This window comes from Calonectris borealis, chromosome 8 (assembly GCF_964195595.1).
Source record: "Calonectris borealis chromosome 8, bCalBor7.hap1.2, whole genome shotgun sequence".
NCBI lineage: Eukaryota > Metazoa > Chordata > Aves > Procellariiformes > Procellariidae > Calonectris > Calonectris borealis.
Window position 1 is genome coordinate 16,785,234 of NC_134319.1, and position 24,104 is coordinate 16,809,337.

General features: G+C 42.7%; 1 protein-coding gene across 15 annotated transcripts; it reads right to left on the minus strand.

Annotated features, from left to right (window-relative positions):
* Window positions 1-18: 18 nt before the first annotated feature.
* MCOLN2 (mucolipin TRP cation channel 2) lies at window positions 19-22,435 on the minus strand. 15 transcript variants are annotated; one of them, XM_075156167.1, is made up of 15 exons: window positions 21,923-22,087; window positions 20,609-20,763; window positions 18,581-18,740; window positions 15,320-15,493; window positions 11,582-11,726; window positions 10,939-11,026; window positions 10,693-10,789; window positions 10,132-10,231; window positions 9,427-9,542; window positions 7,862-8,011; window positions 6,401-6,502; window positions 6,165-6,287; window positions 3,377-3,583; window positions 1,902-2,017; window positions 19-591 (listed from the first exon to the last, which is right to left on the minus strand). In XM_075156167.1, the coding sequence occupies exons 3-15, from the start codon at window positions 18,734-18,736 to the stop codon at window positions 555-557; spliced, it is 1,611 nt and encodes a 536-aa protein (XP_075012268.1). In that variant the 5' UTR covers window positions 18,737-18,740; window positions 20,609-20,763; window positions 21,923-22,087; the 3' UTR covers window positions 19-554. The 15 variants fall into 15 exon arrangements, with proteins under 15 accessions (XP_075012268.1, XP_075012265.1, XP_075012267.1 ...); XM_075156164.1 differs by lacking the exons at window positions 20,609-20,763; window positions 21,923-22,087 and adding an exon at window positions 22,295-22,421; XM_075156166.1 differs by lacking the exon at window positions 20,609-20,763 and having other exon boundaries at window positions 21,923-22,086.
* Between the last annotated feature and the right edge of the window lie 1,669 nt (window positions 22,436-24,104).

Consider the following 24,104-nt stretch of genomic DNA (forward strand, 5'->3'; position numbering starts at 1 on the left):
TGCACTCTTGTGCAGCTCTGTAGTTTTACATAAATTTATTTCAAGGAAATGAATTGTGCCAAGTAGAAACTACAGTCTCAATGCCAAATGCATCACTAAGTGAAGAACTCCTCCCTTCTCCTTGACGACTTTTTATTTAATATTTTTTAGCATGGAATTATTTCAAAAGTTATTTTCACGTATTTCTTTTTCTTATTAACAACAACAGTTGGTTCAGGGGCACTTTCCTTCCTTCTAGAAGGCAATCAGCAAACAGAGCTTCCCACGGACACTGCTCAAGGATCAGCCTTCTTTAATGTGACAGAACTTGGGGCAAGAATAGAGAGTTCTTCACAGCTCTCTTCCAGATGTAGCTTCTGGGCTCTCCTCCTGGTCAGCCAGCTGATGTCACATTAGCAGCTTTTCTTCGCCCCACATCTCCATTAGGTAAGATTAGTCTGTTCACAACGAGGCAGGTCCACATAGTGGGTTTCATTGCAATTTGGAGAATTATGCTTCTCCATACAACTGTGCTTTCTTTGCATATATTAGTGGTGAATTTCAATGTGTAATCATCAATTAATAAGTATCAAGTTGTCATCACTCTGTTGTCTGCAAGAGAAAAATTCACAATTTTTCATTCAGCAAGAAATGCGATAGGAAGCATTTACTCATAGAAAACTAAGCTGAGTTTTGATCCTTCTGTTTTGTGCTCTCCCATTTCAGCATACAGCTCAAACACCTGCACTGGGACAATCAAGCAGCAAAAGCTCTAGATTTGCACTCCAGCTACCAGGCTTTTGCCCTCAATACTCTGCAGCATGTTACAGTGAAGCATATTTATTATGCTCAAGCAGACAAAAATCTCTTATCCTGCACAATGACTTGGATGTGAAACCTGAAGCTGTACCTGGCTGGAGTTCTTATTAACTAGGTGGCTTTCAAGTGTCCACAGCAACTGCTGGGATACCTGCCCATCATCATCTCACATGCTCCTTTTCGGCTATGAGGTTTTCTTCTGCCAGAGTACATCAAAAGTATGAAGTTGCATTTCACAAAAGCCTCAGTATATAAGTAGACAAGTATCCTATTGCTAAAATAGGATTTGTTACACCAGTTGGGATTGAAAACTGTTCACATTCAGCTCTATTCCTTCTCCCATAGCCTGGCTTCCTTCCATGGTGCCCACGACCATTCTGTGCACAAGGAGGAATTCTCCCGGACTGCATAGGGACAGTGACAAGATCCCTCCACTCTCAATCAGGGATTCAGAGGTGTGTTAGGTTTCCTCAGAAACAGACTTCAAAGAATAGACTTCCAGACCAGCAAGCACCAGGTGAGATGTTTGTCTCTCACCAACACCAGCTTAAAAAGGACCACTGTTAAGACCTCCAAAGGCTTGAGTTTGGTGGCAACCAGACATTTACAAGTGTGTTTCCAATATTCTGACAGATGGTATTGAACCAGTTTGCCTCACAGACACAGCATTGCTTTGGGATTAAGTACTGGTCCCTGGCTGAATCACATTCTCTTGCTTTCTGCTACTACTCCCAGCCTAGTGGAAAAGCTTTTTAGAAACAGAAGACTTGCAAAACCCTAAGAAGCAGAGACTTAGTTTGCTCTTGACTCCTTGGCAGTTCCATGTTATACTCTCTAGTCCTCCCATCAACTTCCACCAGTTCCTGCATGGTAGTTTTCATATGAGCGAAACACTTAAACCACATTTAAGCTCAGAATTGCCACCCCTGCACCATCAGCAGACTAGAGATCTAACACCAAGTAAAGCACAAGAGGAACAACAGACTCCAAATATTCCACAGGCTGAATTCTGGATGCTCCAGCATTTGTGAAACAGCACTTTGCAGTGAGAAGCTAACTGGTGTACTTCTGAGAAAAACACTCATTAAAAACACCCTACTGACCTCCTACAGCAGCAGATGAATGGCATGGAAGTCTGTTCTTTTCTGTAACCAACACTGCCATGGTCTTTTAGAAATTCATGTAGATCTGTTACTGGAAACCCACTTTGTTGGTATTTCTGAAAGAGAAAGCATTTTATTTACAACACATGAGAAGTTACTGGGCATGAAGTGTTCTAAAATTTCCTCTAGAGTATGATAACCAAAACCAGACTATTGGGTTCATTTGTTCAGTATTGCTGCATGAAGAAAAAAATAACAATCCCGTCCTAAAAACACCACGTATGTAGTTGGTGGAACAAAGCAATCTAAGTGACATAAAATTCACATTGTTCACAGATTCTCTTACATTTTGTTTGCTGTCCATAAGACCAAGCAATTGATCTCAAGTCATACTGGCGTTGATTCCCCCTTGTTCACATCAGCTGCTGTGCTCACTGAGAGTGCTCATTTTCCCTAGGAATCCCAATTTGGGCTGATTTGAAGGGCCCTAACATGGATATTCAGCATTGCCATGCTGAAGAAATGCTCTGCAAAACACCAGTTCAGCACACTGGAATGGCTCCCCACTGATCCACATGAAGTGCTCAGAGGGAAGAGTAACTGTTTCGCAGGTCAGACCATCCAATAAACTCAGAAGCACAGACAGTTAAGTTGTATTTTGAGATGCTTAGAAAGTGGAGCTCTTGCTCAGTCTCGAAGTTGTGGTTCATGTCAGACTAGGCTTAGTCTGCTGGCCTGTTTATCTGACACTAAGACAAGAAGGGATGAGAGCTAAAGAGCACGATCCACATTGCCTTCCCACCGGCTACTGCAGCTACCAGGAGCACAAAGGGGAGACAGCACTAGAGGACAAAAACAAAAGGTAATTACTGAAAACTTCGTTTCACTTTCAGCCAGTTTATACTGGAAATGGATGGCACAATTGTAACTTGAACAAGAAGTAGTGGGTCTTTCAGAAGACATTTCCTTTTACCCACACATTTCCAAGCAGCACATCAAGCAAGCCTGGACATCTAAATGAATTTAGAGTTATCTGCTTGGCCCTTGCCACACTCCTCCCAAGGGGATATTCTGAGATGCCAGCAAACCCTTCCCAACCTCAGCTTCTGGTACCATGAGAAGAAACGTTCACTTCAAACAAGACTTATCTGGCTCTGCGTAACTATACTTAAAAATTGACTCTTTCCACTCATCTTTCCACTTACGTTTCCATTAGCTGTTACCTTTTTGAACTCAGGTGAAACAGCAGAAAATACAAAACAGGGACACACATTAAGGATGATTTTCCAAACCAATTATTGTGTAGTTGTTTGGATGACTACCCAATCATCCTCCCAATTTCACCACAGACTAAGCTAAGAGATTTTAATAGTCTTACCAGTCATCATAACTAATGCTACATAGTGTGGTGTTGAGTGATTAACAAGAATGAATACCAAACTGATTAGAAGTGTAATGGGAAAAAAATGTTTTACCTTTATGGTGTCATAGGAGTCGGTAATGAGTGCTATAAAAAGGCTGAGGATCATGTATATAAACAGACTAATGAAGGAGTACAGATATAACCGACTGAACATCCACACCAGCGTGCTCTTCTGCTGGATTTGAGCAAATGTTGCAAACATATCATCACCATTGACCAACGAAAATAGACACTCAGCCACTGTGTTCAGATCTTCAAACTAGAAAACAGTGAGTACAAATTATTGATAGAATGTGAAGATCAATCATCCAGATTAAAGGGAAAGTGAAAAGTGTTATTAAAAAAAAAAAATTACTTTTGTTTTTGAGTTTTACTCATAGCAGAAGAAAAAAGCCAACCCAGTCAATCAAATGCTACCACACTTTCTTTCCTGTATATTCAGACCAAAACATACATGTCACTAATAGAACCATGTAGAAATATAATCTTGGCTAAGCACTGACATCAGAAATAAGAAGATTTATTATCAAGAAATAAACTTGCGATGCTCAACAGGCAAAACAGCCAGTAACTGACCACCACAGAAAGTTTAAGTTACTGAATTTTAAGCTATTTTAGACCTGCAGGAAAAACATCATTCTGTTTGCCAAAGCACGTAGATGAAGTGATTTCAGAGAACCTATACAGTAAATCAGTGGCGGTATGCTGGGAACAGAATCCACATCCTCTGGTTACCCAGCTCTGCAGCATTACCGGAGTAGGGGTAATTAATCAATATTGTATTAAGAAGTTGGAGATAACATATAGCCTTCAGAGCTCGAATGGTCTAAACTAGATTTGTCTTGTGATAACATCATCTATCTGTCATTCAGAAAACCCCAAGCTGTAGGTAAAAGCTATAGCTGTACTGTGAAGCTAGTAAGCACACTCTGGACAAAATCATGGTTTCATTTCAAGGATATCCTCTTAAATTTCTAACTCTATTTCCCCAAGCTGGAACATGCCCTGAGGTTAAATTCCATTCAGTAACCAGGTAAGCACACTTCCCACCATCGCTGTGTCCCTCCAAATAACTGGATTTTTAAACTATACTTTATTGGACAATAGGAATTAACGCACAATGTTTTAATGTAGCTATTATCAATTAATTAACATGACTACACTCACTTGAATTGTGGTCCTATACTGAAAACGAGATGTCAAGAGGCGTATGTTTGTAAAGAGAACATACTGTTGCACAGGAACAGCAGGTCTGGTCGTACCTATGGCTTATTTTTTTATTATTATTATTATTTATTTCTAAAGCCATTATGAGACCCAGAAGCACATTTTCTGAGAAGAGGTGCATGGCATGGGTAATTTTTGAGCAATCCACAAGTTTTGATGCATGGGTATACAGAGAGAAACCTTCTAAGGATTGCTCACCTATAAGCCCCTGGATTGACATAACACAAAATGCAGGATTCTCGCTCCCTCTCGCTAACTGTAGTAGTACAAGGGGAAAAAAAAAACCATACTATTTCTATGTGTTTATGTTTTTGAGCTAAGGCCTTCAGAATTTTTGAGCACTCTCTCCTGCGTACCTGCGCAGCAGGGAAGGCTCTTCCCGTTTCTTACCAGGGACAGCTCACGCAGCCGGAGAGCCCGCGCAGGGCCACACTGCCTTCCCGCGGGGCACGGGGGAACTGCCGCAAACAGCAAACCCCACGCAACCGCACTGATCTGCGATATTTAGCAAGAGGTAACGTTCTCAGATAAGCATATTATTGACTACGTTTCCTTTTGCTCAGATAATTAATGCACTTGCTGCAGGGAAGCTACAACAGTACTTATGCTGTGCCTGTTATAAACAGCTGAGCCTCTAGCATGACTGAGGGTCCCACAGCATCCAGCATCCCATGGAGAAATGTACTGTCATCCACGTAAAGTATGCGCAGACTGAATACCTACAGTTCTCAAAGGAGAGAATTACGTTATGTTAGAGAATCCGAGCTCTGGGGGTACAAGAAGCTGAAGCAAGCACTGCAGCATGTGTATCTATCTGTTACAATATATACTGTGTGTAACCAGAAATCGAGAACGAGAAGTCATACGTTTGTTACTGATTAATGCACATCTAGAATTTATTACAACGGTAATCTGCCTTTTTTCAAACTGCCACACAGAGCACCTGCCAAGAAAAAAAAAAAAAACACAAACAAGCTTTGCGGGTTTTTTTGCTTGTGTTTTGGAATATACAAAGCCTTACTGTACCCGGGTTTCAGACAAGAAGACATACTGAGCACACTTTTCGATATCAACCTCAAAAATAAAAAACAAACAAACAAACCCCACAACACACCCACACATAGGAAGCAAAGTAAGCAAGATAAGCATTCATCCACCCCTTTAGGATTTAGGAGCTGAAGTTACATGGCACAGGAAAGATTTGGAAAAACAGAGTCAGAGTCAGGGAGATCCCTAGAAGCGATAACGGTGAACTCGTGCCTCTTTAACCCAACTGAACTGGGATTGCCAGAAGAGGGCGAAAGAGATAGTAGACCAACTTGCCTCTAGTCCCCAGCCAGACATTGCCTGGTCAAACCATCCACTCATCACAAACACAGCTTTGTGTTTGAGATTACATTGAGTTCAAGCACACAGGGAAAGCAAGAATACAGTTATTTTGTTAAATGGAGCAGGCAGCAGGAGGTATACATGGAAGGAGAAACACTCCAGTGTTCTTCATGTTTCAGCTTTTAAACAAAAACATGAATTTAAGACCTATTTCTGTTGTTATAACTAGGAACTATAAACACACAGATATTCACACATCGTTAGACCAGAAAAGGAGTACATACCTTTTCATGATAAGGTCCCAGGACAATCCAACCACAGAAAGTATAACCAAGATAAATCATCCCAGCACAACAGCAAAACCTTAGCACTTTGGGCAATGATGCCTGCATAGTTAAAATGAGCACCTACGTGTCAGGATAGAAGAAAGGAGAAGGGAAAAAAAGCCACAAGTTAGAGAGACCTGAGTAAGAGTGACAAATATATGCTTTAATTGTTGAATATTTAATTCCTGCCTTACATTGTAGGTTTGAAAATATCCCAGGTATCTGATGACTCCAACCCAGACAAACAAAGTTGATGTTCCAAGTAAAATGCTGCAGACATCATAACTTGTGAGGTTCTGAGGGATCCAAACAGAGCAGGTGGTCAAGTTAAAGCGGTAGGTATGTCAGCTTGACAGCTATTCAAGTTCCAGCAGTTCAAACTAACAAAGCAGGGCAGTCCAATACTGAAAGGATGTTGCTACATCACAAAAATCAGACCAAAGTGAACTGCAGTTATTTAGTGACATCACCCAAATGCAATAGCGCTGCAAATGAAAGCACATCTATGCTGATATTCTTGTAGTTTTGCATGAAGAACTAAAGCCTAACCTACCTTGGTTATGACAGTTTTAATATTAGATTGAATACCTCCAAATTTGTGTTTAAAAAAAGGTTAATATATGCTACTGTTAGGCAAACAAGCTCTCATTTGCTATTTAGTAAAACATGAGCCATCATTTAAATGAGAAGTGAGCCTCAGGACTACAGCCCTTTCCCATGCTACATGCATTTACATCTCTGAGCAGGTTGCCAGCTGTTTGGAGCCTGAACATCATTTTTACTACCAGTGAAGTTTATAACCAATTCTACTTGCATTTTACTTTAGAAGGCTAGAACTGGTTGCAATAAGCACGAGTTACCCATCTAGCTCAAGATTTCCTACCCTCATCCTCCCACCTTGCCATACAGCTGGAGGTTCTCAAGTGCCTCCTCTGAAGGCCACTCTGGGCATCTGCCCTTTGAGCCTTAGCACACATGAAGCAGGAGCAGTACATTACCTACCCCGTTTTTCCCAGAATACAAGGTTTTGTGAACACATGAATTGTTGACATACAGCTCTATTGAAGGAAAAAAAAACAACCAAACAAAAAAACAAACAAAAAAAAACCCTGAAGAGCTGCCAGCTGGACAAAACACATTGATTTTGGCAAGCCCAGACTGGGAGGTCAAGGACAAGCAAGTGACACTGTCTGTGCCTGTAGTTTGGACAGGCCAGGAAAGCAAGCTGTAACAGCCATGTTTCCAGTCCAACAAGCCATCAAGACCCGTTTTATCCAAGGGGATGACTCTGTTTCCCTGTACAACATGTGCTACTACTTCTTGCAGAAATAACACAACCCAAATTTGTTTTTTTTTTTTGTTAGGAACTGTCTACCCACAGGCCCTATACCGGGGATTATGGGACTTAGCACTGTGGGAATAAGATGTTTAAATAGCTTACACGGTCTACCAAAAGACTTTGGGGAAAAGGGACTGAAAACAGTTATCAGTTAAACTAGCACTAGGAAATGAAGAAATAAGAACTAGCAAAAGTAAACAAGATGACTAGTGACTATGATAGCAGCTCACTTTCATTTGCCCCAAGTTAAAAGTTAAAACACATTACATGTGGTTGTAACAAGACTAGTATTTTATCTGAAGTATTAAACTCTCACCTTGGCTTTTATTTCCATTTTTAGGATTGACCCAATGATTGTCATCACATCACTGATAATTACCAGGACATACCATCCATTTATGAACTCCAGGCGATCAGCGTGACAGACATGACGCTTGTATTTCTCCAAGAAGAAGTTCACAAATCTCTATTGACAAGCATTTAGATGTTTAGTTATAGGTCACCTTAGATGAAAAATATGTACAGATGCCCCAGTAGTACAGCAACACTCAAGTTTCACATACCCCCTTTTCCTATAGTATTAGCTGGAACAATAGCTTAAAACTCATTCTCAATAGCAGCAGAAATAAATAGGAAAAAAATTAAGATTGGTTTAGGCCAGTGAAAACCAACTTTCCACAGAACAGCTGACTTCATAACCAATCCCCACTAGCCTACCCATGGCTTGTTATCCCCTTTTGAGCCCCCTTCACAAAAGTTTCTATCCACCTCCAATAGAGCAAAGCCACCCAACTAAAGGAGTGGAAAAGAGAATTAACAATTCAAATACAACTATAAGGCAAGAGCTCTCATTTCCAATAGCGCCGACAATATCACTTCCCACACCCAACACTGCCTATCTGCTTTCACTTGTTCTTTTTGCTCATGAATAAATGCTGATGTCCCTATTCCTGACAGCAGTCTGACAATGCCTTTGCTGAATTGTGTCCTCTTCACCCTTGTCTTGTTTACAAGCTACAAAAAGGATACATTGAACAAGATAAACAAGTATCTGTGCTTTCATATTCTACCTATCCTGAACTCTTTTTCCAACTCCTATAAGCCGAATGCTTGCAAAGTTTGTATCAATGGTTATAAGCTGACACATCTCAGGGCCCAGCTTGTGTTTCTGTATCAGTATTTGGACCAGAAGAGCACAGTCTGCTCACGTGAAGCTCTGCAAGCAGCTTGAGATGAAGTCAAACAGGGCTAGTCTCAGTCTGCAAAGGAGGGTGAGCAGGGAAGGTGACAGCAGATGGTGATCAGGGATTGTGGAGGGAGAAAAACGAAAGAACAACTCAAAAAGGGCAGTTCCAGCCCCAGAAAGACCAAAAAACCCAGCCAGAGTTAGGCTATATGCTATGCTTTACATTTTCTCCAGTTAGAGCTGCCTTTGAGGGATGTTCATTAAAGCATTAATTTATGACAAGACCTCTATGGGAATTCTACTCTGAAGCCAGGGAAGGAAGAACTCATGCTTTGAAGGTGCAGGATGTGTTGACTGTTAGCAGTACAAAGATTCAGAAGGGGTTTTTTGCATAAAATCCTGGAGAAAATTAAGTCTTGCACCAAAAAAAAAAAAAGTCTCCTTCTTTTGCCCTCGAGAGATACAACAAAATACTTCATATTACAGCACTACACAAACAGAAGTAAAAACCCATTCAGCTAGCAACTCTTCATCACAGACATCTACACGTCCTTTCTAGAAATAGAGATATGGTAAGAGAGCAACATTCTGCAACAGATATACTACCCAATATTTCAAAACATATCCCTTGACAAGACAAGCAGCAAACAAGACAAAGACAAAATAAGCAATGAGATGATGAGCACTGGACTTACTTTTTGTAGTCTCAAGGCAAGAACAATGGATCGTGTGCAGAGGATGAGAGAAGAAAAGCAACTTAAAATGACAAATCCATCAAAGACTAGAATATACTGAGTGTTTTTCTGGAGAACTATGAAGAGTCAAAGAAAGGAAGTACAGTTAGTCTTTTCACATCTCTCCGAGCACAAATTGTTACAAAATGTCACATATTTTGCATTTAAACACTCTCATCCCATAAATAGATGAGTTACCAGAAATATTCTTTCTGCAACTATGGAGATTGGGCCACAAGAGTGAAAAGCATGTTCAAGTTCTTCAAAATAAAACCAAATATGGGTATATTAATACAAGTGTCCCCTTTTTGCACTAAGTTCATCTGTCCATCTGTACTCCAGCAGTGTTACAACTACACGAGGTAAAAGAAATGCGGACTTTGGCCCATACCAACATCATTAAATGAAAACCAACAACAAATCCCACCTCATTTCTCATTCCATGACCTGCAATTAGAAACTTGTTTGACTGTCTGTACTGTATTTTTTTCATCCACAGGTTTATAAGCCATCATGTGAACCCAAATCAGGTATTTTCCTTGGCTTACTCGTATCAATTGATGAACAGGATGGGGAATGTCTTGCTAGACAGACTGTTATAGAGCGGGGAAACAACAGGAGATGTGTAACACTGCTATCATGCAAACACACGTGCACCATACTTACCAGAGCCAAATATGTGCCAGTCTTTACATTCTTGAATATCAGTGTCACTATCAAAATAGATTTTGATTTTTCCACTGTGAGCTCTATTATTGAAAGTTATCTGGAAACACAAGAGTATATCAGAAACAAGACAGAAAAAATTTCATTCCATAAAAAAAAAGCTTGGTAAAGGCTTTGACATAATATGCATTAATATTTGTTGGTCAGGTAAGCTTTAAGAAAGCTGTCACCATAAGTGTTGGTGAAGACATAATTTAAGAATGTGTCACGTATAGTATAAAAAGCAGTATTCCAAGAAGCCGAACTTCAAGTTTAACCTTTAGAAGAATAACAGTTACTTATCTCCGTCTCAGGTTATGAAGTTACCCCTGGAATATGATACAAAATAGTATTGTCCCTTGGCAATACCATTTCAGCAACCTTTGGGAAGGAGGGGTAAGGGCCAGGACATGCTCAACTGCTTTTCCCTTGCAGCCTAAATATAGGCATGATGACTACCCCTTAGCTTAAGCTCTTGTTATATATACAGTGTTGGAAGTGCCATACCCCATATTCACTTACAGTATTTTGAAACGCATAGCAGTCAGGCAATTCACGGGCATGGATTGTCTGTAGAGCAATGCCTTTCAGCTTGAAGGAGATTTCAACCTGTATAAGCCTGAATGTTTTAAAAAGTGTATAAATATACATATAAATACACACAAAAATACACACATACACAAAGTAAAGAAACTGCACAACTCAGAATCCACCATATTCATATGAAAGGACAAGTTAAAAATCAGAAAATCCCCACCACCACTTTACCTGTAAAATTCAAGATTGAAAAAAGAGGAATTCAGCTTCAGTTCAGCCTTCTTACCAGCTAGCTCCTGTGGCTTAAAAAAGATACATTCTGGGAGGAAAAAAGGAAAAGCTGTAATCTTAAAAACTTCACAGAGAGAGCAGCATAAAACTGAGATAATCAGAGTGAATGGCAAGTCCTAATCAGGCAAAATGTTAATTTTGAGCAAAACTATCCATAGAAAGCCCCAGCTAGCGGGATCAGAAGCAGATTCATGGAGTAAATCTTGAGAGGCTAGCAGCAAAGACTCAGCTCTGAGAGGTGGTAAGGGCACCCACCCACTGAAGGTACACACTGACCAGCATCCAGAATTCTGTATTTGAACTTTCTGCATGGGGGAAGGGGGTTGGGACAAAAAAAGAAAAAAAAAGAAAAACAACCAAAAAAACCCCAACCCACTAATGACAGCAGTTGAAAAGAGCTTCCTATAGTCTACACAGTTGCCATTTCTAGGCAGGTACTAAAACCCAAGAGGGAAATAGGCAAAAGGCATGTTAATGTTCCTACAATTGCCAGGCAAAAAGCTATTGGTTTTAAACTTTACTGATTTAGTGTTAGAATATAAGTACTCCACAGCAAGACATTTTTAGTACAACAACACTATACCTGTTTCAGTAGAAACATCTATGTTCAGCGTATCATTGGAAGGAAGCATCGTGCCTTTCTTGTACTGTTGTTTACAGATTTTTAAACCTGATCCTTCATGTTCATAAGCAAGCGTCCCCAGCGATATGTTCTTTAATTGCTTGTACTAGTTTAAAAAAAAAAAAAAAACAGAAGCAGAAGTTACAGAGATAGTCTTTTTTGCATTAGATAGTAACTTGCAATCGCAAAGTTATGTGTATCAATATAGCTTTTTACATTAAAAAAAAAAACCACAACCAAAAAATCTTTACTTTCACATAAAGTCCGTAAATTGAGAGTGGATATCTCATGGGAAGCTAAGAGGGCTGCTGGCCACTAATTAGTAGTGATTGGCATCCTGGTGACACAGTGACTGAGAGCCCCGTACTTAAAAGGGCTGCCTGCAAATGATTACCCGTGTGCCAGACAGCAAGTCAGCAGACAGCTTTTAATTAGTTGCCTGGCAGTGACTTCAGTGCAGCATTGCTACTAACCACACACACTCCAGGGAAATCTTACGTATTTATCTCATGAAGGTGTTAGTTTTCACACCACTCGAAACTTGATTGCTTTACGTACAATCCAAGTCACAGTTCTTATCAAATCCACCCCCAAGAGTAAAACCAAAGCTGCTCCCTGTGTGACTACAGAAGAGGGAAGCCACGCGTTCGCTATATAAGCAGCAGCCAAGGAACATAGACAGAGCTTGGGCAGCGTCCAAAAGTAATTTAGCCTGCCTGCTTTACACAAGCACAGAAGCAACTGAAAACATGCCTGTGAGGAAGGCACTTTCTTTTTCACTTGCTCTAAATATAGCACAAGTCACCTTCTTCATGTGTTAAGATATGCTTGAAAACAAGAACTACAAGTGGAAGCGAATAAAGCTATGCCAAGCCAAGCATTGTCCGCACACCGATCAGCCCTGAGCACCACCGAAGAACCCCATTCAAGGCCAGTCCTCTCCTGACTTGCCTTCCACATGTCCTCAGTGTCTGCTGGAAGGAAGATACGTCCTCTGATCCTTGGAGTCACACCTTCCAGTCCTGCGCAAGCGAGGCAAACCCCTGGCGCACAGCTGTCCCTGTGGTTCTTGACTCCTCGCAGCTGAGGAGATCAATGACTAACCATGAACACAGCTGTCTGCCAGCTCAGCTCAGCACCAGCTAACATTGTCCAAGAGAAGCCAGATAGACCCCTGGCCCTTTGAGGAGGAAGACAGGAACATCTAGTAATTCATTAGTTTTTATCATCACCTCACCTAGTGAGCTCGGGGCAGCATAAGCGCTGGTCTGCTCTGAAGGAAGCATTTACCTCCCAGGAGGTAAATAAACGTGGGAAGTCAGACAAGGCTTCCCATTCCTTACAAAAATTGTTCAGCTCACTTTGATACAGATTAGACCCTTTTCCCCTTACACACGGATTTTGTTATTATGCGTCATTCAGTGTCATCCTATTTCCTCCTTCCTATGGGCATTATGGCCACTACCCCATCGTGTGGGGTACAAAGTCCCAGTGGTCATTTACAACCACACGCTCCATGTCCAGAAGAACTGTAACAGGAACCACCACTTTTCCATCCAAAGCTCTGCCTCGCAGTGCTGCTTCCGACTCCTCACAGCTAAGCTTCCAACAGGTTTAGACAGCCTGGTTGCAAAGCACAGCCGCCATACCCTGTCAGAACGTTATCTTAAAGTAAACTAAGGAAGCCAAGTCTGACTAAGGCAGGTCAAGTGAGTGGAAACAGTAGTTAGTCACAACTCCACATCCCTCTGAGGACATCTCCAGATCACTGCATCTAACAGTCGTTGCTCTGTCCACGTGGGCTTTCAGGCTCTGCCCTCCTGACAGCGTCACACGTGGCTCTGGGTTACTCACGTGCCACTTTCAAACAACAATACAAAACAGTAAAAGCAAAATTCCCGTTTACACGTTTGTAAGCAGCCTCAGGCAGAGCAACCAGCAGAACATCCTGGTCCTCCAGACTCTGCCGCCCGCAGGGTACAGGCACAACTCCGCACAGCTTCTTTGTAATAGAAGCTTCCGAACTGGACCCAGGAGAGGAGCAAGGAAAAGCTGTGTACTCTTCCAAGTGGTAAGTATGGGGGGTGTTGGGGGGGGGGGGGGGGGATGTTGCAGACTGAAAATATCGCAGTGGCACATCATACAAAGCCTAAAATTCCATTTTTACAACTCCAGTTTTGCTGTGCACTATTACCATCTTCTGTCATACCCTATCCTTCTGCTTGCTCCGCCCCTGCAACCCCCCCACCAACCACACATTTCAAAATAAAACTCAAAACAAAACACCAAAACCTATGGCTTCTAGCTGCCCATCTCAAAACAAAAAAGCATTGCTTTTAGCTTAGAAGCCAGCTGGCTTGTCTCTTCCTAGAAGGCGTCCTTTAAAAAATAAAGCAAAACAAAACAAAAAAAAAAAGCAACACCAGTCATAATGTTCACCGGGAAGCACATTTTTTTTTTTTAAGTCTTACATGTGATAAAAAAAAGCCTCAGGAACACCACAGAACACTAAAAAACCCAGATTACACAAGTTTAAATTTCCCTAAAGGATATGTCTACATTTATACAACAGACATTTTATGAAGTGACCTTTGTCTGATGCCTGTATCACACACTGGCTCATTCTTGAGGATATAAAGCTATTATTTCTCTACTGTCTTCTATCTGGACTTCACCTCAGCCTTAGTGCCTACAAAAGAAGGAAAGTGAGACAAAGCAAGCAAGGAAGAAAAAAAGCACAGTTTATAGCAGAAATAGCGGCAATATTGAGAGTTCAAGGGAAGACTGAGAAAACTACTTCAACATTCATTTAACACACCAGCAGTGAGAGTCCTGGCCTTGTCCAGCACAGCAGAGACAGTACGTTTGATCTGTTGATCTGCTGTAGCTTAGAGGAGGTGGCCGAGGAGCAGCAAGCCCCCACACAAGTGCATGTTTAAGAAGGAGGTATAGCCTTCGCACCACCGCGACTGCTGGGCATAACAGGCGGCAAAACTGCTTTAAACCAAGCGTCAGAGCCGATGTCCCAAGGTCAAGGAAAATGAAAGGTGGTTTAAAGCCACCTTCATCCCATGTGAACCGTTTCTGGGCTTATCGTCATCCCCAAACACAAGAGACATTTCATTTTCCACACACACTCTTTCATCTCATGACTTCTAAATGTATTAATATTAAATACAAAAATGTTTACTGAATTTTCATCCTAGATTTATTCACCTTCCTCCCACAATTGTAAAGGGACTGTTCTTTAAAATACCATCCCTAACCAGGGCGAGTGCCCCTGCATTCCTGGAACTACTGTATTCCCCATTTTGAGGCCTCTGGCACTCACTACAAAGCTGCAATTCAGCATAGCTGTAAGCACAAATTTTTTGAATACCATGCATAGGTATATTCAGGCCCATAGCTCTTCAAAGTAAGACCTAAACAAAGGTTCCAGTTCATGCAAGATGACTGATATTCAAACTTTCTGGATTTCAGTACTATGCACTAACTGAGTAAAATTTTGGTTTAGATTTGTCTCCAAGAGACAAAAAATGCAGACATCTACACACAAAATTCAGGATACCCCACCTACGCCAATTCACTGAAATATCAAAACTGAAATCCAAGAACGGCAACAGAAAACCAGAACCTTTGCAGAAGTTTATAGCTATAGTTTCAGCTTTAACACTGTTCATTATAAACACACACACTTACCTGATTAATAACATAAAAAATGCTATCATAAGCATCCTGTTGTGTATATATACTGCAGCTGTAGTCATCTTCATCAGATCCAGAATAGCCTTTCAGGAATAGGTGTTTAAAAGCAATAGTGTTTTCCTCTTTGAATGAGACCACCAACTGGTTACTCAAACCAAAAAAAATAAGCTGACAAGAGAAAAAAACAAATTCGGATTTTGAACACTGGTCAAGCAGCAACATTTTGGAAACAGCTTTGAAATAAAATAAATACCAGAAACTGTTGCTGTAACCCTGCTACAGCAGGAGCAAAGAATCTGTTAACTAATGCCATAAGACTACTAAAGTCAAGGTTACCACATGCAGGGTAAGAGAAACAGAAATCAAAGTCTCCCACTGATTTTAAAACTTAGAGTGCAGCAACTAAACAGACAGCTAGATCGCTGCCACCTTTCACACATCCTGGACCAAAAACTCTAACTGGAATTCGCCAAAGCTGTCATTGAGGATGCAAATGGCAGAAGAGCTAACCTACAAGCGCAGCTGCTACCCCAGAAATGCCCTGCTTTGCTATGGGACAAATTCCTGCACCTTCTTCCTACCTCTGGCATGGCACAGGATTAGAGCAAACCTATGTGGGACCCCGCAGCAACAAAAAGCATCACCTGCCTGACCCAGGTGCTGGTTAAGGAGGCTATAATAAGCAGCAGCAGACAGCAGAGTTACTACTCAGTTACTACTACAATATGGATGCTCCCATTTCCACCACCACCAAGGAAAATACATAAATGGAGCCTAGCAGCTTAAAATTCAAGCAACAATAGTTTCTTCACAGGCATAGTAGCAGGAGGATATCCCAAGCCCCAAATAGCTATCTCTTCATCTTAGATTTAAACTACTTACTAACAGCAAATGTGAAACTGCCTCATTACTGCATGGGGTTTCCAAGCCTCACAAGAAACTGGCAGAAGTAGGGAAGAAGGAAGAGTGAGAAACTGCAAGCAAAAGAACTGTGAACTTAGAAATCCCCAAAAGCAAACAGGCAGGGTCCACTAACATCCAAATTCCTTCACTCAAAACAATGGAAACTGGGAAGCACACCTACTTTTTTACCCCTTCAGTGGAATACATCGTCTTTTGTCCTAGACAGTAATCACTTAGATCTGGGCCAGGCTAAAAGAATATATGCAGCAGGACTATTTAGTGCAAGGCTGTTCGGTTGTACAGCAAAGTCACAGCCCAGACAGAGAAATGGGGATGTCAGCTCTGCCAGGTACATACAGTCTTCAGATTAAGAACTTAAACTTCATACTTTCAGCCAATTTTTATATCAACTATTTATATCTTCAGTTGACTGCAAAAAAATCATTGAGTGCTACAAATAAATCTGCAGCACTCTAGTATCTCTAAAAAATCAGGGATCTTCCAGCTGCAATACAGAGAAATAAAACATACTCATCAGGATTTCCTCAGGGGACTCCCTAGGGGATTTCAGCACAGCGTTGGAGTAAAACTTACTCCCTATACTGGGACAGAAGCCTCTTCTGCTTTTCAGTCAGGCACAGATACCCCAGCTGCTGCACCACACACGTCATGACTAACAGGCTGGCATCAGGCAGAAGAAGCTAGAAGGAGGCTTAACTTATTCCTAGGTTGTCCTTCAAGGGTCTTGCCCTCACTCTGGAACAGAGAGATGCTTGTTGAACCTGTCCATTGACTATTAGCTCACATTTCAGACCTGCCTGCAGAGCAGCAACACATTTTCCTTCAGAAACCTATTTCTCCTTTTCTTGCCAACCACCAGCCTGGCATCTGAGCAAGACCCAGGGCTGACAAGAAAAGTCCTAAGCAGCAACCCAGAAAATCTTGTGGCCTTTGAAAACCAAGCAGCAGAGCACCCCTTCTGCTCACAGAAGATAGCGGGAGACTAGGACAGCAGACAAAAGTTACACATTCAGTGACTCCCCCAAGAATTTAAGTCAGTAGGTTAGGATAGATTGAAAGTACTGAACCTTTTCAGAGCCACGTGAATTTGTATTTTGTCTCATCACTCACACACAAAGGTTACTGCCCTGCCTTCGAAGAGAGTGCAATAACCCACATCTGAGGTGCAGCTGCCAGTAAAGTAAGGTGGGGCAACCTGTCCTCCTAGCTTACGCTGTGCTCGCACTGCCCAACCCTCCTCCCCCCAACACCTTAATACGCTCCCTGTTCTCAGCAGCTCCAACACTACAGGTAGCAGTTGTGCCAGCACTAGTGTAAATAGCCTATTTCAGCTACCCTTGCCTAGACAGACCGGCCACTGCTCCCCACTCCGCCTGCAGACAGAGCTCCGCAGGACTGCGGCACAGCACGGCGGAGCAGAGGCCGGGTGCTGGGCCAGCGGGGCCAGAGAGCCTGCGCGTCTTTCCAGCGGGGAGATGAAGAGCTCCTGAGAGCGGTCAATAAAACACAGGGACACATAAGCCGGGGTTGCACTTCATTCTAGTGGGCAAGTCAAACACAAACCTGGAATCCTGCAACTCAGCATATTTTTAGGAGTTGTATATTTAGCTGTACTTGCAGTGTCAGATGTCAGGGTCCTGCATTTCAAGGGTCCAGAAAAATCATTTCTACTTATACATATGTCCCGTTTTGCTTCCCTTGACCTCCAGTCACCATTTCTTAGGGGACTGTAAATTAACCAACTACACTGTACACCAGTGCAGTTTAAAAACCACCCTCTTCTTTGCCTCTACCTATCTAGGCACCCAACTGTTTGAAATGCATCATTTGCTGACAGAAGCAAGGGGCACGCCCGATTCCAGGAGCCCAGTCATCCCCATCACCACCAGGGACTGTAGCATTTTCACGTTGAACACATACATTTCAAGTTACTGACTAGATTTCAAGAAATATCACTTTTAAAATAGTCCAGTGAAACTATAATCTATGAACGTAACAGGAAGCAGCACACAGAGCCGTACTGTGATGGCAAGCTTGAAGACAGTGTTGGATTTAGTGGGAAGAGTACTTTGCTTTAAGTGTTATTTTAAAAACAGCAAAATAGCTGGTCAAATACTGCCCCAAAATCTCCAGAAGACTTTTGTAATTTGGTTTATGTTATTCTTCGCCCCCTCGATGCACCTTTCGTAGTACTTTTTTCCTTCTGGACTGAAGCAGGAAGTTCGGGTCAGTAACGAATACCCAGGGACAGCAACGGCCCAGAACCACAGACCTGCCTCTCCCGCACATCACTGCTACGCCTTCTAAGAGTAAAAACAGAGGAAGGATTACCTGTGTAGTAACCATAAGTATCTTCAAAATCTGCAAAGCCAGTTTCCATGGTATTTGACGTCTTGCTCTGTATTTTTCACATGGGTTCATGAAGTAAAACTTCAAATCCTCTTTCAGAGCCGTCTCTTTTAGATCTAAATCTGACTGAGCCATCATATTTCTGCCATAAAAAATACGTTAATTAGAAACCAACAGAACACTTTGGCAGACAATTTCCTCATATTGAAGTTTCACCTCAGACACCACGTGACATAAAAAGGTCTGTAACAGTTTTCTGTTTCTTTGTTTTACAGCAAAATGCAAGAAATATTTCCCTATTATCATATCATTAAAAAAACCCATTAGATCATCAAAGCACAACATTTACACAACTATTTCCCAGGAAATAGACATTAAATAAGAGGATCTGTAATAGTAATAGCAAGTCTACATTTATCCATTTATCTCTTTATTTCAAATATTGAGTTTTAAGAAAGAGAGGCCACTTTTAACACATTTCTCTGAATAACCCACATTCTACCATCAGAAGAAGGCGTCTTAAAGACTAAACAACCAGAGCAGGCTTCACAGCACACTTCTGTTATGAACATCCAGCTTTAAGGGCTAAACTCATAGGCATTTATTTATTTAAATATCCAGGCATGTAAAAACCAGAGGAATAAGCACAGAGGACTGCTGTTGTAGGTGTCTTAAATCACCCTAAGTTTCTCCCTCTCAGCTGAACGGGACATTGAAAACTTTCCCCTTCTCCTAATTTTTTTAACCCTGTTTTCCAGTACCGTAATTGTCAGAACTTTCCTACTTCATACAAAGATCAGAACCAAACTTACAATTTTTTTCCTCCCTCCATGTGTTCAGGTAGAGGAATCATATCTGAAACGGGCTACATAAGCCAATTATCAGTCCCATTTACCATCCAGAAAATTAAGCCCCATGTTCTGAATTTTATAAAGGATAATATTATTTCTCAAGGTCAAAATTAAAAGCATCATTTCCAAGTTTTCAGATGCATTCTTACTTCTTTTGTCCTCACCTGTCTGAAGCGTATAGGTATTTAAGCACAAACTGTAGACCACAAAGCACATTTGATTTGCTAGAACCAGCTATATCATAAGAAGAGAAATGAGAGTTAAAAAACACAGTAAAGTCAACACTGTGGTGTTTCCTCATAAGTGAAAAAAAAAAAAACCAAAAAATTTTTTTTAACATCAGAGGCTCAAAGGTTATCTTTATTACACAGCCTTAAATCAATCATTCACAAAGATGATGGGAGGTAGGCTGATTTTGGTTTTGAGACAGGAAAAACACAGGAAGGTTTTTAAGAAAAGAAACTGTGGAGTACAACCCTATTTAAATTTATAATAAAAACATACTGGACTAGTTTTAATAATGTTTAAGATACAAAAACTTCGAAAAATTTAAACACACCTGTCAGAAAAACATATGATAATTGTAGCTGAGAGTATTGTCTAAGGAAACAGGTACACACATACTTCAGTCCTGCACTGACACCCAAAGACATCGCTGCTGCCCCTTCTCTTGAACGGGCAGCAGCATTTGTGTGGGTACACAGTGAACAAGACCAACCCAGAGTAAAAGTTATAGGAGTAGGTGGGAAGGAAAGAGGAAACAGAGCAGGGTTAAGCTGGATCTGGTCAAGACTTAAAGCATGAAGGTATGACGTAAGAGCCACCAAGACTTCAGCAAAATCCCCCCCTAAGCTTCAGTAAAAGCGCATCTGAAGTGACAGATCTTAAAAATCAAACAGCAGACCTTATAAGAAATGCTATTTCCTTTGATATTCAAATACATACCATGGAAGACATGGTGGTGTTTTCCGAAGTTGTCTTTCAAGCCCCTACAGCTATTATAAAAACTTGACGTTGACTAATAACAATACTTTCACTTTTACACAACCCTCACTTAACTCCACTGGCTAGGGATTATTTTCACTGGTGCCTTTAGCTTCCTTTATTAATTAGCTGTCGAAATTGTTAGCAGGAAATTCAGCCAAGGAACGCAACATACTTTTTCAGCTTAAGAGGAAGAGATGAGATTCAAGCCTGTATCACCGTTGGACTTTGTCTACCGATAAAGAACAGGCGTTCTCTGGTGTAATATTCAAGAAATAATTCATTTGGCAATAGGTGAAATACGGCAATTGTTTTCTAATCCATTCATTTCTAGAATAGATTCAAAATAACATCCAAATAAACTGCATTAAATCTGCAGAACTAGAAACTTCAACCAAAGCATTAAAAAAAAGTTTAAAAGCTCTGAGTGGTTAATAGTGACTTACTACATTTAAAACAAACTATCTAGTTCTACCAAATGTTTTTTAGCCTAATAATCTAAAAATAACCCAAACAAAGCAGAGTAACAGAACAATTCAATTCAGACACAGTAGTGTAATGAACACCGCTCCATAGGTTTCCATGGTAAGTTTTGTAAAGCACTGATACAAGCAAGTCTTGTGAACGAAGACTAACTCTACTATGCACCTAGATTTAATCTAGGTGTCACTAAGTGTTGTGTGTCACAAATAATAATTGTTACTAATTCAACTCTAAAAGCTGCATTAGGATAGCCACCATTGCTGTATCTGGTAGGACAATCTGTTGTTTGGATGTTTTGCAGTAAAGCACTTTAAAGCTTATTCTATTCGTTCTATTCAAGAAAGAGGTTTCAACAGTAATGACTACCATTTACAGCTACCTACTTATGAAACAAGCATTTAATATGTAGCTCTTCACCTAGCAGAAAAAGCACCATTGAATCAAGTAGCTAAAAAGCTATAGAGCACAGATTCACTTTTTTTTAAAAAAAAAAGAGTAATTCACTATAGGAGCAACACTAACACTGTCCATCAGAGATCCATATCAGGAACATTTATCTACTTGAGCTCTACATCTTGAAGAGGTATTAACGAGATTGATGCGGGGGGGGGGGGGGGGGGGGGGGGGGGCGCAAAGAAGAAAGAAAAGAATTCACTACATTGGGTTCTACGTATGAGACCGGGCAACCCCGGCTTCACCTTCATCACCTTTTACCGAGTTCACAACTCCCCCTGAGGAGGGCATCGCCCAGCACTCCTCAGGAAAGCGAGCTCTAAGAAATTGCGAAGAAACCCTCCTTCTTCGGAGCTGCCACCGTTACCGACCGCTAAGCTACTGCGGGAGGAGCAGCAGCGCTACCAGAAGCGGCCGGAGCCGGGGCACACAGAACACCCCGCGACTCCTCTCCGTGCCCGCAGCGCGCCGGCGACAGGACCAGCAGGGAACTTTCACAGCCGCCGAACAGCAGGGCAGACCCCGCCCGAGCGGTAAGGCGGAGAGGACCTACCGTGCGCAGCAAATTTAAAACTCGGTTTGCAGTAACGCCTCCGGCTGTTGCCGGACCTGGTGCCCCAGCGCCGCACCCGCAGTAGCGGGCGCGCTCCTCTCCCCAGGCCGCCGCGGGAGCCCCGCCGCCGCCCCCGCCCTCCCCCGTTGCTGGTGCGGCGGGGCACGCCCGTTATCGCGGCCGCACACGGCCGCCGTGCCCCGAGCGTTGGGCTGGGCCCCGGCCCGCGCCCCGGGGCGCTTCGCTCCCTCCCGCAGCCGCTGGCGAAGGAGCGCCCGGATCCCCCTCCCCGCCGCCTGCCCCGCCGCGCCGGGCGGCGTGACCCGAGCGGGCAGCGCCGCGCCCAGCCCCGTCCCGTCCCGTCCCGCTCACCCGCTGGCGGCGGCCCGCCCGCCGGGCAGGTACTTGAGGGAGATCTCCATGGGGCCACGGGGCTCGTCCGCTGCCCGGGCGGGGCGGGGCGGGGCTCCGGCAGCCCTCGGCGGCGGGCGGGGGAGCCGGCGCCGCGACCCGAGCGGCCTGGGCCGCGCAGCCCCGTCCCGGCAGCGAGCCCCGGGCCCTGCCCCGCCGGCCGCGCCGCCTTTATGGGGGCCCGGGCGGAGGAGGGCGCCCCGCCGCCCACGTGCCCTGCGCCTGCCCGCGCGGGCCGGCAGCGGATGGGGCTCCCTCTGCTCCAGCACCGCTGCCTCTTCTGCACAGCGAAGTCACCGGTGCTCAGGCCCTTGCTAAGTGAAGTAAGGCTCGGTAGTTGCTGCTGTAGGCGAGGAGACAACACGCAGGGAGGACTGTCAGGTTAGATTAGCTAACACAGAGCTGGTCGTTTTGCAGCTGAAAAGGTACTTAGTTCCTCAGAGGATGTGGTTTAATGTGGTTACTCCGAACAAGGGTGTTCAGAACAGAATGCAGACTTACAAGAGGCTTCACCGCCGCAACTGTGAGCTCTCTACCTGCCCACACGGTGGGGATGGGCAGCGTAGGACTCTTACACAATGCTCTCAGATGATGCTGTTTGGTTAGTCACACTGTTTAAGGGAGAAGAAGGGACAAAAGCCCAGATAAACACCTATGTGCAGTTACTCAAAATTAGCTGCAAGAGCATTATGTCAGCTCATGCATGAAAGTTTTCTTAAGGTGTCCTCTGAAGCATCTGGTATTAGCTGCTGCCTCAGTCAGGAAGATGCCCCTGACAGATGCAATCACAGGTTTGGTCTTTTACAGCAGCATCTGTTTTCCCCCTGCCAGAGATAAATTATGCCTTTACACATTTTTTTATTGGAAAGGTATGAGCATATCTGGATTTGATCTCTTCCCCTTTTGCATGCACGCTGTTTACTTGAGAATATACTTCTATCCAACATGGAAACTGGTACTTAGAAACAAGTATGGCCCCCACCTCTCTCTTCCCTCAGTGTAACTTCATTCTGTTACGAGATCTGAGCTCTGCTGAAAACAAGAAGTTCTCACTACTTGGGCATATGCAAAACATTGGCATTGAAATGAGCCTTGGTATGAAAACAGCTGTTACTCAAGTTTAGCACCCTGCAACTTATTTTCATGAGGAAATACTGACTATCAGTATTTTTCAGGCAACTCCTTCCAGAGCCCAGTAAGAATCAGAACTGTTTTCCTTAGGAGGGCATTTTTAAGCGTAATGAGTTTATCTGATGCTTTATTTGCTTCTTTGCTCTCCCCACCTGCATTTTACAGTTCTATCTGCCTGCTTGATTATATCAGCATAAAGATACCGATGTCTCCACGATGCAGCTTTACATGTGTTACTAGCATTACTAATGTTGAGATCACTAATACTGTTGAAGTCCTGAGGGTTTTTTTAGAATAAGATCATTCTCACACTTCTTGGCTCTGCAAGGCCATAATCAGCACATCATACATTGACACAAAATAAGATTAAAAAGCTCCACCACACACACACAACAGCAGCAGCCACAGATCTCCTGGCAGAGCTGCACTTCATCTCAAATGCAGCCAGTAGGCTAGAAAAGCATTGACTGGCTTCTTCTCAGCTGAGCCAAATACTCAGGCAGATGAAGATCCTGAACACCAAGGATCAAGCAAGTCAGAAATCTGGACAGCAAGCACTTAGATTGCCAGCAGCACTACCACGGAGAACAATACATGGTTTTCTTAAAAAACAAAATATAGATAGGTATCAGACATGTAA

Coding starts and splice junctions, on each gene's coding strand:
- MCOLN2 (XM_075156164.1), bottom strand. CDS start 22,344: ATGGAGATCTCCCTCAAGTACCTGCCCGGCGGGCGGGCCGCCGCCAGC. Junction 9,543..10,131: donor CTGGCACATATTTGGCTCTG/GTAAGTATGGTG, acceptor GACTCTTCATAG/TTCTCCAGAAAAACACTCAG. Junction 6,503..7,861: donor AAATGGAAATAAAAGCCAAG/GTGAGAGTTTAA, acceptor TGGATCCCTCAG/AACCTCACAAGTTATGATGT.